The 14,991-nt window shown below is 38.2% G+C and overlaps 1 protein-coding gene across 1 annotated transcript; it reads left to right on the plus strand.

The window, feature by feature from the left end:
- The first annotated feature begins 2,178 nt into the window (after positions 1-2,178).
- On the plus strand, positions 2,179-14,664 carry LOC112858536 (alcohol dehydrogenase 1-like). The gene is made up of 9 exons (XM_025921969.2): positions 2,179-2,294; positions 5,350-5,451; positions 8,060-8,198; positions 9,881-9,968; positions 10,111-10,330; positions 10,508-10,768; positions 12,110-12,245; positions 13,045-13,183; positions 14,455-14,664. Exons 1-9 carry the CDS (start codon positions 2,259-2,261, stop codon positions 14,477-14,479), a joined length of 1,146 nt encoding a protein of 381 aa, XP_025777754.1. The 5' UTR covers positions 2,179-2,258; the 3' UTR covers positions 14,480-14,664.
- The last annotated feature ends 327 nt before the right edge of the window (positions 14,665-14,991 follow it).

The raw sequence follows: 14,991 nt of genomic DNA on the forward strand, positions 1-14,991 counted from the left end.
AAATACAAAGAGGTTGGATTTCTTTTCTTATGTCACAGTATGTACGGGATGGAACTAAGACTGAATGCAGGTCTATTAGTGCTGGTATCCATGCTTTTAACCACTTTGCTGCATTGCCTCACATAAGAGAGAGGGAAAATCCTACTGCAGTTGAATTGATTCAGAGTTCCTGCTCCCAGCTACTTTCCTGCCCTTGACCTTGTTTGGTTATTCATTCCTTTCATGATTTCTGTTAAGTCAACATTTCCTCCCTTTTCCTTAAGCTTGTTCATGTTGGGTTTCAGTAACTTGTAAAGAAAAGAGCCCTAACACAAAAATTGGGTCCCAGAAGGAAAATGGTTCATTAATATCCCTGAACTGTGGGACTCACTGAGTAGAGGGGACTGAGAAGCAACAAAAATTCCACCATCCTTGATTTGAAGATAGGTTTTTGTAGTAAAGCAATTAAATGGTCAATTATCACCTGCCATCTCAGGATTCAGATCACATGCCCACTAAAACTATAAATGTAGGCAATTTGGAAGAAAAAAATTCTAATGTTTTAGCCTTTAGCAAGATGCTATGGCAGAGACAAGCCCAAACTAGCCCTTCTGAACAAGATCATTCACATCAGATCATTCCTTCCAGTCAATCTTCTCAAACAATATTGAGCATCACATGATCCAAGCATTGCTGAACAGGAAAAATGTGTAGATTCCAAGATTAATGCATGGTTGCAAAAAGCTTGGTAACTAAGGTATTGAAGAGCAAGGTCATTTAAGGAGAGAGAAGAATGAACAAACCTAAGTCCCTTTAACCCCATCCAAGCACCTCCGTTCTTGTATCATCTTGCCTGACTATATAAATCATAGTCAGCTGGAATGCCTCCCAAGAGCATTCTCCTGGCCAAGTTTTAGAGCAAAGAAACCAGGTCTCTTCACTCTAGCTCAGATAAGGTCCAAGTCTTATAGGAAGAGCTTCAAAATATCCTGGGGGGGGAATGGCAAGTCCCTAGACTGTACGATAAGATAGAAGCAGTGCTTCTATAGCCAGGACCCTGAGGATTTCTGAATCATTAGCAGATACAAAACCCTTCAAATGAAACTTATAACTAACTAATTAGGGGGTCAAGACAGTTCTGTTGCAAGAAAAACTCCAAACCTAGAGACCTAGTAATTATTGAAGCTTGTCCCAAATTTTTCCCCACATCCATCCCGTCCCAAATTACTCTCACCTTACAGTAACCATGAACTATGACAGTAATATGTTCTCAGCAAAGAAACTGCTTCATTGGCCTCCTCTGAGGAAGCTCTCAACAAATAACGTCTAAGAGATGGGAGTCAAGGGAGCCTAAGCAGCCAACCAAAGAACTCACGCTCTTACTCTGCAAATTAATAAATGGGGCCTTGGTGTTTTCTGGTCTAATATTTGCCTTGGTATCCTCATCTGGCAGAAGCCAGAATATTGAGGGCAGGGCCCAGAACTACAAATTTTAACAACCTCCCACAGAGGATTGATTCTTATGCATCCTGATGTGAAGAAACACTGCGGTAAAAAAATATTGAAAGGTAAACGTGATGAATACCTTGATGAAGCTTAAACCCCCATTTTGAATATGCTACACATTATTTTATAAATTATTTTATACATTTATATATTATATAAATTATTTTATATAAATTATTTTGTTATATAAATTCATCCAGATGCAGCTAAGTCTCACCTAAATAAAACTCTCTAATCATGCACAATGACCTCATATTGCCTTGGGCACTTACCATCTTTGTCACTTTTTCTCAGCCTTTTTATAGCAGTTTGGATCATTATTTGTGCTCTTCCATCTTTTTTGACTCCCCGAGACCCGTGTTATACTCTCATTGTCTGGATCTGGCAGTACCTTTCATGTAACTGAAACTCCAGAAATTCTTATTGTTAACTAATTAGTAGTTGATCTTTCTCTTAGTTTCTTTCACTTGATTCACTTTTTTAAATAATCCCTACACTGTCTTCAGATGCATCCCTACCCTTCAAGCTCTCCTCATTCAGCATTCTTGTTTTCGACCTCCTTCCTCCCTAATCATTCTCCCACACTCCTTTCTGTCTTTCACCTTCCCATATTTGCCAACCACTTTGCTTGTCTGGTTTTCCCTTCGCTGATGTGTGATTATGTAATTATGTTTAATAACTTCCGATGTGCAAACACTATAACTACTCTGTCTAGTTTGCCCAGGAGCAGAGTCGAAGAAGTGCAGTCCTCTTGGGTAGACCTGTAGGGTGCCATGGAAAGAAAATTCATCATGGACACTTCGGGCAAAGTAAGGGCTACCTTTAAAATACATTTATATCATTTCCATTAGTTATCTAAAAAGTATACACTGAAACCAAGTTAAGAAACCATTTTCTCCAATCAGATTAGCAAGGATTTTTAATGACAATACCTAATGTTTTCCCACTTGTGGAAACTCAAGCATCACTGATGGGAGAATAACTTTTTAGGAACCTCCTGGGTGATAGTTTGACAATATTGTATCAAATGCTTAAAAATGTGTCTATCATTTGACCCGGAAATTTATTCCAAGGAAATAATTATGTTGTTTTTATAAAGAGGTTAATCATGGCATTGTTTTTAAGAGGACAACACTGGAAACAAGATATGTCAAATAGTAGGAAACTGATTAAATAAATTCTGATATATTAGTCAATAAAGTCCTAAGTGATTATGTTAAATTACCTGGAAAATATTTATAAAGCAAAGTGCAAGAACAGACTGTAAAATAGTTTTCTTAGTATGATTACACAAACACACATAGCATATCAATTGGAAAGACTTAACATAAAATGTTACAAACAGTAATAGCTGAGTGCCAGATTTGCCATTTTCGCCCCCCTTTTCGTGTCTGAGCTTTCCAAGTTTTTTGCCTTGAGTGTGTACCATTTTGAAATTATGAAAGCATTTTTCATAAAGTATACACTTTTACTGGAGTTTGGTAGGTGAAAGCAGAATTATTTCATCTTGAGAAAGAAGTAGTGTTTTTCTATATAATTTTATTTGAACTTCTCTTGTGGCATTTGTCCCTTTTCTTTGTAATATAATACATATATTAACTCCTCTATCTAAATTTCTTGGAGACATAACAGAGTCAGTCAGTTCAGTATATCTTACAATTACGAGTGCAGAAAAATTGCAAATGGAACATACATAAAATCATAAAGCATACTAGGGCCACCAGATATTAAGCTCTATCAAAAGTAAAGTATTTGATCATTGCGGTACTGCTACAAGAACTGTCAGGATGATATATGGAACAAGAGAAACGGCTTCCAAAGAGAAACCTGTAAATGTGAGAACTTCTAAGTGTATAGTAAAGGGGCTAATTAAGCATTAATGAAAGAAATAATCAAGAGTTCATGCTAGGACAATTCATTTAGATTCTATAACTGCACATCGCACAAAAAAATGATTTTAAGTTGGATTTAAGAATTAAACACTTAGAAGTCAAACTATAAAAATCTAGAATGTGAAGAAGAAATATTTATTTGGTCTCTATGCAAAGAGAATTTCCAAAGCATAAAAATGGGATAAATAACAAAGGAAAAGAAGCTTCTAACCAAAGTTTTTAAATTTTTTTTTAACGTTTATTTATTTTTCAGACAGAGAGAGACACAGCATGAACGGGGGAGGGGCAGAGAGAGGGAAACACAGAATCGGAAGCAGGCTCCAGGCTCTGAGCCATCAGCCCAGAGCCCGACGCAGGGCTCGAACCCGCAGACCGCGAGATCGTGACCTGAGCTGAAGTCGGACGCTTAACCGACTGAGCCACCCAGGCGCCCCTCTAACCAAAATGTTTAAATGTGTGTATGTGCGCACACACGCACGTAAATGCACAAAAATTAAGGTTCAAATATCAATCAGGGAAAATCATGTACAGCAAGCTGACAGACAATAACTTATTCCTTTAATGTGTAAAGAGGTCAAATGATTAATGAGAAAAACACCAAGATGCGAGTAGATACATACATTAACTCTATGACCAAATACTCCATGAAACAGGAAAGTATATATGACTAATATAAACATGGAAAATATTCAATATTATTAGCATTCAAAAAATACTAGTAAAAGAGATTGATTTTTTGTGTCTATTAGATATTTTGGTTTCAATGACTATGGTCAGTGCTAATGAGGGTGGGACAAATGATGATATAGATATTCTTTTACTTCTAGGAATTGTGCCAAATTATTAAACATTTCTACTAAGAGATTTGGAAATCAATTCAGCCTTAGTAATGTCTCTATCTTTTCCAAAATAATGGTTACTTAAGGAAACCAGGCAAGTCAAAATTATGAACAAAGCTGTTTATCACATTAGACTTTGGAACAGTCAAAACAATGGAAATGATTACATTTGTAAGTGGTTACTAAGCAAACTGGAACATTCAAATGATGAAATACAAAGTAGCCATTTATTTATTTATTTTTAATGTTTATTTCTTTATTTTGAGAGAGAGAACAAACGAGCAGGGGAGGTGTAGAGAGAGGGAGAGAGAGAGAATCCCAAGCAGGCTCTGCTGTCAGCCCAGAGCCCCACGTGGGGCTCAAACCCATGAACTGTGAGATCAAGACCTGACCTGAAATCGAGTCAGACACTTAACCAACTGAGCCACCCGGGTGCCCCAAAAGTAGCCATTTAAAATTCTGATTACAGGGGTGCCTGGGTGGCTCAGTCAGAAAAGCACATGACTTTTGTTACATTGGGGTCATGGGTTTCAGTCTCACGCTGGGTGTAGTGATTACTAAAAAAAATAGTTAAAATTCTGATTACAAAGCATTTGAAGTGATGAGAAAATGCCTACTTACAAGTAAATGACAAATGGTCATTACATGGTGGCTGTCACTAGCAAAAAAGCAGAATACAAAACTGTAGACATGATCTCTATTGTATCAAAATTGTTTTAAGAGACTAGAAGGAAATATGCTAAAATTTCAGTAGGTTGCATCTAAAATTGCAGTGATCTGGGGCGCCTGGGTGGCGCAGTCGGTTAAGCGTCCGACTTCAGCCAGGTCACGATCTCGCGGTCCGTGAGTTCGAGCCCCGCGTCAGAGTCTGGGCTGATGGCTCAGAGCCTGGAGCCTGTTTCCGATTCTGTGTCTCCCTCTCTCTCTGCCCCTCCCCCGTTCATGCTCTGTCTCTCTCTGTCCCAAAAATAAATAAACATTGAAAAAAAAAATTAAAAAAAAAAAATTAAATTGCAGTGATCTTTTATTTATGATTTTTGTACTTTACTAATTATAACAAATAAGTGTCGTTTGTATGATCAGAATAAAAATTAATTTTTTTCACAAAAATTTTGTTGTCCTGGTGTCAACAGACAATCACATGCCGGGCAGCCATTGCATGGAAAACAGGTTCTACTCTTGCAATTGAGGAAGTACAAGTCGATCCACCAAAGGCTCGGGAAGTTCGTATTAAGGTATTTTTAAGTCTTTTAACTTTTACCTTTGTAGGTAAATGTAAGGAAATCCTGTTTCATGAAATGAAACATATTTTATATGTAATACATATAACATTTGCATTGGGGTCTGTCCACTTCTGTTAGTAAAATGAATTTTTTAAACTAAGATAAATGAATAGAGGTAATGAATGTTTAATATATTCTTAATATTTGTAAAATACTGGTAATTTACTCATCTACCATAATTACTTTTTAAGTATTGAAATTTTTACTTAAATTATATAACATCATAGGTCTATATACTTCACAATGTGACCTAGAAGGTGTTTTAAGTACTAACTTCTTTTCATTGAGGGAAAGGCGACAAGAACTGCATTTCCCCCTACTTCAATGATACAAAATTGATATCAACAAATGAATATGCAATGACTAACAGACTAATGTTCCATCTCTATTGTTTGGAGCTCACACATGATAACCTCAGAAAATGTCTGAAAAAGTTCACTGTGTGGTAAATTTCAATTTCTAGGAATGAGCAGCTAGGACTCCATGATAGTCTTCAAAGTGACTTGGAAGAGTTAACAATTATTGAACAGAGCTTGGACCAGGGATGGGAAAACAATGACCTGTCAACAGCTTCTTGCCACTCTCAAATCAAACTTTTGATTAATACATCCCAAATTTTATAAAACCATTAAATACCCAAGATTAGGAGTATTATTACTCCTAATTAAACATTAATATCCACCTATCTTCTAATTTGAGATCAGGAAATTGAACACTTGACTTAATAAATAAGACAAATACTGGATGCCATATGCATCTAGTCATACTATATCTAATCAAAGTCGAAGGTGTAGGAGGATGGCTACAGGAGTAACAGAGACAAGGAATGAAGGGAATTGGAAAGATGCCAAAAGGAAAAGGTGATGGAGGGAAGTATAAAAAGACAGACAGGGGCGCCTGGGTGGCGCAGTCGGTTAAGCATCCGACTTCAGCCAGGTCATGATCTCGCGCTCCGTGAGTTCGAGCCCCGCGTCAGGCTCTGGGCTGATGGCTCGGAGCCTGGAGCCTGTTTCCGATTCTGTGTCTCCCTCTCTCTCTGCCCCTCCCCCGTTCATGCTCTGTCTCTCTCTGTCCCAAAAATAAATAAACGTTGAAAAAAAAATTAAAAAAAAAAAAAAAAAAAGACAGGCAGTGAAAGAAAAACAGGAGAATTTGGGAACACTGAATAAATTATCAAGTCCATGTCTAGTGTTACACTCAAGATTTTATTTCACCAATGAGACATGGTAAAGAACAAAATGATAATTGATAAGAATGTACACAAAGAAAGAAGTTTGGTAACTGACTGCTGTTCAGAAGCTGTATTTTTCTATTTATCATCCATCCAAACAGCATTTAATTAGTCCTTATTGTGTACTGGGTCACCATCTGCTGAAATGTTTACTAGTTAATTAGTCAATATTCTCTGTTCTTACATTGATAGGCTCCTTAACTACAAAGGCTACCTCCTAAATAATAAATCCACAATAGGCTACCAAGGTAGAAGCTGCATAGCAAGAAACTCAGCAACATCACACTGAACCCTGAACAAATCAAGGTTAAGGACTGGGTCTGTTCATAAGAACAGTCAATTCCACCTCCAGCTTATGCCATGGGAAACTTCCCCAAAATAACTGCATACTCTTATTTGATATGTAGAACCAAAGTAATAAGGAGATCCAGGCTGCTGCATACCTAAAACAACACTTCTAGCCTTTGACAGCATCTTGAAGCCATTTTAGCACTGTGGGAACCAAAACCACAGCATATTTCTCATGAGCACTTTCTCTTCACCAGGATCCTTCATTTGCCAGGATCATATACCACAGTTGTTCCCAGTGTTCAGCTATAAATGCTGCCACTCTCACTACACACACTGGAGAACTAGTCAATATGCTCAGGCATAGGCTTTTCTGGCTGCAACCCAGGCACAGCAGTAACTTAGGGGCTACGGTACATGAAATGTTTCATTTTTATGACCAATGTCATTGGGTCAGGTCTATTGACAGATAAGAAAACTCAGGCCATTAACTAAGAAAGTTTTAAAACTTCACAACGTCAACTAAATTTTGCAATGGTTAATTTTAACTTAAATTCATTGTTACATTATTAATTTAAAGAATGTTCTCAATGTATAAATTTGAAATGTTAAAAACAGATTTTCCCAGAGCATTGGAAAAACATTCAACAGTATGGGCCTAAAATTCTTTGTTTCTCAATCATGGTGTTATTGATAATGTGGCAAAAAGTCCTTCATTGTATGTGATTGTCCATCATATTTCAAAACTATTTGATAACATCAATGTACAAAGTAGATTTCGAAAAAATCTAAGTTTATTTCCAGGTCTTAACATGTGCCATGTAACTTTGGACAAGTCATTCTAAGTCTCTGAATCTCCCTTTCCTCACCTCTAAATTGGGAATGATACAATCCGCCCTGTATTCCTCTGAGCAGTGTAATAGGGATCAAATGACACAGTTCAAGTAAAGAAATTTTTTTAATAATCAGTCTCAGATTAAAAGAAAAAGATAAAGGAAAATTCCAAACCAACTGATTCTTGGCTATTTAATTCTTATGCAGATGATATCTACAGGGATCTGTGGTACTGATGATCATGCAGTAAAAGGATTACTCTCCATAAACTTTCCTTTCATCCCAGGCCATGAAGGAGCTGGGATTGTAGAGAGTATTGGCGAAGGAGTGAGCTCAGTGAAACCAGGTAGGAAGTGGGGTAATGAAACCTTCCCACAAACAGCCTCCCAAAGAGCTCCCCTGCACAGAGAAGGAACTTAAAATGCATTCACTGGGGTGCCTGGGTGGCTCAGTCGGTTAAACATCCGACTTCAGCTCAGATCATGATTTCACAGTTCGTGAGTTCGAGCCCCGCATCCGGCTCTGTGCTGACAGCTCAGAGTGTTAGGGGTCACTGATTGTCTCAAATTCTATGTCTCCCTCTCTCTCTGTTCCTCCCCCGCTCATGCTCTGTCTGTCTCTCCTTCAAAAATAAATAAAAAACATTAAAAGAAATTTTTTTAATAAATAAATAAATAAACAAATAAAATGCATTCACATACTTACAGGAGAAAAAAAACTGGTTTACCTCTAGACTCTTCTAACTAATCACATATCATTATATTAAATGTATTCAGTCATTCCAAGAGTCACATGGTTTCTCTGCTGTTTTCTCTAGCAATTCAGAGGGGCAGTAGCTGAGCCAAGAATATATCCATAACTAAATGAGAGTTGAGATAGGACCAGTGTACTTCTAAATAGACTGAAAACTATTGAGACTGCTCCTTACATACTGTATCCCCCACATGTTTACCACAGTGCCTGTCCCATGGTTAGAATGCATTAGAATGTTTGACAGATGAATGTTCTAATCAACTGGAATATCAAACTTGAATTTTCATTGACAGGATGATGATGATATTTCAAAGAATCAAAGAAAGCAAGTATATGTTCTTCCCCAGACTACCAAAAAAGATCTGGACATAGCTATTCTTAACCTGTCTGAAATGATTAGAGTGAAGAAGAGCAATCACACAGATTAAGATACTATAGAACCTCACAACTTGGAACCAGGCACACAAAGAGACTTAATAAAGGGCATGGTCAGGATATTTGTGAAACTCTTACCAGGGAATTCATTTGGCAAACAATTATGAGATACCTACATTGAATCTGACACTAGGCACAGAAAGGCGACAAAAGTAAAAAGGCACGGTCTATCTCCAAGAACATAATGCAAACAGAAGAGATATATGCTCTAACTCCTCTTTAGCTTAAAAAAAAAAAAAAAATTCCAGTGAAAGTTTTGTGTAAAACAATGAGGGGTTGGAGGAGAAAGGACAAGAGAGCAAAAGTTCTCCTGAATTTGAGATCCACTACCTTTGGAATTTTTAAGGGCCAGTGAAGTTAAGATGTGCCTTATCAAGGGGCGCCTGGGTGGCGCAGTCGGTTAAGCGTCCGACTTCAGCCAGGTCACGATCTCGCGGTCCGGGAGTTCGAGCCCCGCGTCGGGCTCTGGGCTGATGGCTCAGAGCCTGGAGCCTGTTTCCGATTCTGTGTCTCCCTCTCTCTCTGCCCCTCCCCCGTTCATGCTCTGTCTCTCTCTGTCCCAAAAATAAATAAATGTTCAAAAAAAAAAAAAAAAGAAAATTAAAGATGTGCCTTATCTAAACTTCCAAGAGAAACTAATGTTACACCATATGTTAACTAACTGGAATTTAAATGAAAACTTAAAAAGAAAACAGCAATAGGCAATGTTATGCTGGCTACCATAATCTGCCCACAGCAAGTTTTCAAGCCATCCAATGAAATTTTTATAAACATACTATTGTATTTTTGATCCAGTAATATTTTAAACTAATACTCATATTATTATTTCTCTATATATAGGAGATAAAGTCCTCACACTCGCTATACCACAGTGTAGAGAATGCAGTTCCTGTTTGCATCCCAAGGGAAACTTCTGTGAGAAGCAAGAGTTAGTAATTTACCCCTTACTCTATTATTAAATTGCTGATATTGTATAAGCACTGACCTGTAACTAAACGTGCTCTCTTCTGTCTTTATAATTCCACGTGTCGGTGCCGCCACCTGTAACTGTGTCTGTCACCGCGGAACAGTGTTCTACCTTCTTCTGGATTAATGCTGGACAAGACCAGCAGATTTACCTGCAAAGGAAAAAAGATTTATCACTCTTTCCGTGCAAGCACATTCACTGAATATACGGTTGTACCTGAGATTGCAGTGGCAAAAATTGATGCTGCTGCTCCTATGGATAAAGTTAGTATCATAAGCTGCGAGGTGCCTACAGGTTATGGGGCTGCTGTAAATTCGGCCAAGGTGAGGAAGTTACCCATGTGTTAATGAGTGTCATAGTGATTTGCCTGGAAAACATCAAAATGTTCAATAGTTGTATACAGTTCCAGAGGTTTCAACGGTTGTTTTTGTTTGTTTGCTTTCCTAATTACCTGTGTCCAGGGTTGATTTCTAATACAAACATGCCTTGTGAATTTGTAGGTCACTCGCGGTTCCACGTGCGTGGTCTTTGGACTTGGTGGAGTTGGTTCAGCCATTGTCATGGGCTGTAAAGCATCTGGTGCTTCTAGGATCATTGGGGTTGACATCAATGAGGAGAAGTTTCCCCGGGCAAGAGCATTAGGGGTCACTGATTGTCTCAACCCTCGTAACCTCAAGAAACCTGTCCAGCAGGTGGTCATGGAAATGACAAGAGTTGGTGTTGACTTTGCCTTTGAAGCCATTGGACTCAGTGATACGATGGTAGGTGGGCTTAGGGCACAGTGCATAGATGCTTAAAGAGGGTGGGGCGGGAGTGAGAAATACATGCTAAATATCCTCACATAGATGGGTATAAACTCTCCCGAACATACATTTTGGACCTGTGGACCCCAAATGTAAAAATGGAATATAAATTCACTCTAAAATATCTATTTTAAAAATAAAAGCGGGGCGCCTGGGTGGCGCAGTCGGTTAAGCGTCCGACTTCAGCCAGGTCACGATCTCGCGGTCCGGGAGTTCGAGCCCCGCGTCGGGCTCTGGGCTGATGGCTCAGAGCCTGGAGCCTGTTTCCGATTCTGTGTCTCCCTCTCTCTCTGCCCCTCCCCCGTTCATGCTCTGTCTCTCTCTGTCCCAAAAATAAATTAAAAAAAATTAAAAAAAATTAAAAAAAAATAAAAATAAAAGCAATATATACTTAAAGATATGTCATTATAATACACAAAATTTAAACATTCAAAAGGCCATAATACCAGTATTCCCTTTTCCTTATTCCTAGGTCTTCAGATATACTCTTATATTTAAGTATAAACATTATTTAACTCACAAGATAATTATGGGTCCTGTATCAGAAGTCCTAGGGATATAAGGGTGGACAAAATAGGCACTACACTCTTGGATCTTACAGTTCAGAGGAGAGAATATATAGACATTTAATATGTTTTATTGTGTACCTAACATACTTGATAGACAAACAAAGGAAGTAAAGGTAGTAACATAGGTAAAAGAGAAAATAAAGCAAAATGGAGAAAAGGAGGAAGACAACAGGACAATGAGCCAGAAAAGGAAGTAAAACAAATATATAAGATATGAAAAAGTACACTGTACATCCCTGCAAAACTGAATTAAAAATAAATAAATAAAGCTTCACACACCCATGTATGTATATGTTTTATTTTAATAGAAATGAGTTAGAGAACCATGGCAAGTGAGAAGGTCTGGCAAAGGCAGTGAGTAATTTTATTTAATAAATATATGGTCCTCACTATATATCAGATAGTGTTCTAAATGTCTTAAGAATGATAAATTATTTAATCTTCATAACAATTCTATGAAGTAGGCAGTATTAGTCTTCCTTTTACAAATGAAGAAACTGAGGCATATGGAGGTTAAGTAACTTACCTAAGGCCACACAGCTAGCACAGTCTTTCCCACTAAACTCTACTGGTTCTGTAATGAAATCCCATCACTAGCAGTGTTGAAGGTGAGGTTGAGATAGCATCTGGCCAGGAAGAGGTTCGAGATCTAGGAACACAATCCCTCGACCTCTGGTGGTAGTTGTTACTTGTGTGGGAAGGCACTTATGGTCATTATTGTTGTTATCAGATTGCTGCTTGGGATTCCTGCCACCGGAGCTATGGTGTCTGTCTGATGGTTGGGGTGGCTTCATCAAATTCACAGCTTTCCCTGAACGCACCAGATATTATCTCTGGACGGACACTGAAGGGTGTGTGTTTAGGAGGTAGGTCAACAAACAGAAGGGACTAGTTGGTTGCTCTCATGAAATCCCTTTTGACTTTGTAGAAACATACAATTCAAAATTCCTCCTCTTGGGGAAACAGAGCTATAATGGTAGAGGTCTTCAAAGACTTCTCCAATAAGTCGGAGAGCTTTGCAAATCAACTTCAGTTAATTTAATTAAATAGGTTTTTTTAAGTTCAAATACAAATTTTATCTCCTACAAAATAGTTTTTGGGTTTTGCCAGTGTTTCAAACAATTCAGTCAACTTCAGTTCCAAATGCTGGTGAGTTCAAAGTTTATTCTGCTACTTTAGCTGCAAATCTTTTGGATAATTATATGCACCAACCTGGAGTTTTGGTACCAGCTTTTATCCTCCCAGAGGAGCCCTTATTTCTGAGCATTATTGACCAACAGCTTCAGTCAATTAACATTCCCATCTGCACGTAGTTCCCAATGCCATCTCTATGTGTGTATGAATACACAGAAGAGGAAATTTTGGGTAAAGGTAAGCCCAGGAGGTGGGCTATAAACTGCTAGTTTAAAAAGACCATTTTTCAACCCAGTAACATGTGAATACTGACCCAATTTTTCTCTAAAGGAATTCTAGGTAACAGAACTGTCTGTAGCAGCCACACTTAGTAACAGCAGTCAATAGCTTCTGATGTATAAATGATTTATCTTTCATGTTCAATGTCAGATTTTCAGAAGAAAATCTCCATCACAAGTTTACACTTGTTTCCTTTTGGTTGGTTTGGCATTTCTCAAATCTTATCACAATAGCCTTTTTTTTGTTTTGCAGATTATAAAACCAGAGACTGTATTCCCCAACTAGTGACTGATTACCTGCAAAATAAAATTAATATAGATCCCTTAATAACCCATCAGTTGCCTTTTGACCAACTCCACAAAGCTTTCGAGTTGTACCATGCTGGAAAAACGTGAGTGCTTTATTTGATGATCTCCACTACCCTGAATTCACAGAGAAATGACTCTTCAAACATTTCCAAGTGGTTTTGTGAGAAAGAGATGGCCACTTGGATCTTCAATATCTTTCGTACTCTCTACCTTATTTCCTACTATTACCAGGATTAGAAAAAGTTTTACCTATAAGCCCCTCTTTGGGAAATTTCCACATCAGCCTATTTTTTAAAAATGTTCAAGGATTCCATATAATACTAAGAAGCACTTGGCACTACATTAGCCAATTATGTATTACTTTTCTGGTTACAGAAATGATCTAGAATGAATGAGTTGACATTACTGAAGTCATACAATTTTGCAAGGAATCTTAGAGGCAGAGGTTTAGATTCCACCTAGGGCACAAATCCTTCTGCATCATTTCTGACAAATGGTCACTCTGTTTCAGCTAGCAAACCTTCGGGGATGGAGTGTTCACTCAGTGTGTTCATTTATTCATTCAATGTTTATTTTGTGATGGTGCAGTGTTTGCCAGGACTGTCCTAAGTGCTAGAGACACCAGTAGAGAATAAGCAACAATAAGTAAATGAGGAATTACTCCTGTGATGAATGCTTTGATTTTCTCATTCTGATTCTAAGCACATCTCCCTTTCAAATTCTCTCCCCCAATTCTACCTACATTCTCTGATTGGTAAGTGATTTAAAAAAAAATTTTTTTAATCTAGGTCTTTAAGTTTTACCCTGCTATACCACCTTCTTGGTTTTGACCTAGCATGTCAGCCAATCTGAATCAGAAATAAAGAATCAAGAAACCTCATCTGAAATATTATGCACAGATTATGGAGAATGCAGAGAGGGGATCTAGCAGACAGTATACATGCTGTAAAAGGAACACCCCCCCCAAAAAAATTATTATTTTTTCCTAAGAAGACACAGTGCTAGATTCTGGGGCTGACAAAAGCTGATCAGAAGCCATAGCAGAGGGTTTGGATGTCTTTGTGATCACACAGCCTGAGAAACAGTCCTCAAAGCTGAGGCCTTCCTTTCTGATGTTGGATACTGATGTTGATCCTGCTTTCACCATATCCAAGTGGTGATATTAACAATGATCCCAATCAGAGGATCAAGTGATATTTCATATAGGTGAACTAGGATGAAGGTGGAATTGGGAGGGGGTACGAAGCAAAATGTAGGCAATGCAACGTCACATAATACAGTGCATAATTGCTTTGCTGAAATCACTGTTTCTTAAGCAATTCAATCACTTTACTATTACACTTTTATGTTTCAGCATCCGCTGTATTCTGCTGTTCTGAGATCCCAGATGATAAAAGGTGAAAGGGCATCCTTGGGGATATCATTCCTTTCCTGTATCACCTCTCTGATCATTCCAGTACAGTGGAAAGAGGCATACCAGGGATGGAAATGCAGTGTAATTGTGAAAAATGAAATATGTGCATCTTGAACGTAGCTGTAATAAAATAACTGCTCAGAGAACAGATATTACATAATTCGTTCTGTAACTTTAAAAAGAGAAATGATGGGGGCGCCTGGGTGATGCAGTCGGTTAAGCGTCCGACTTCAGCCAGGTCACGATCTCGCGGTCTGTGAGTTCGAGCCCCGCGTCGGGCTCTGGGCTGATGGCTCAGAGCCTGGAGCCTGTTTCCGATTCTGTGTCGCCCTCTCTCTCTGACCCTCCCCCGTTCATGCTCTGTCTCTCTCTGTCCCAAAAATAAATAAAGGTTGAAAAAAAAAATTAAAAAAAAAAAAGAAATGATGGGATTTAGTGATGACATTGTTGATATGTCCATCAACCCAATTGATCTCT

Source organism: Puma concolor, chromosome B1 (genome assembly GCF_028749965.1).
Source record: "Puma concolor isolate L17-30 chromosome B1, mPumCon1.1.hap2, whole genome shotgun sequence".
In the NCBI taxonomy this organism is placed as follows: domain Eukaryota; kingdom Metazoa; phylum Chordata; class Mammalia; order Carnivora; family Felidae; genus Puma; species Puma concolor.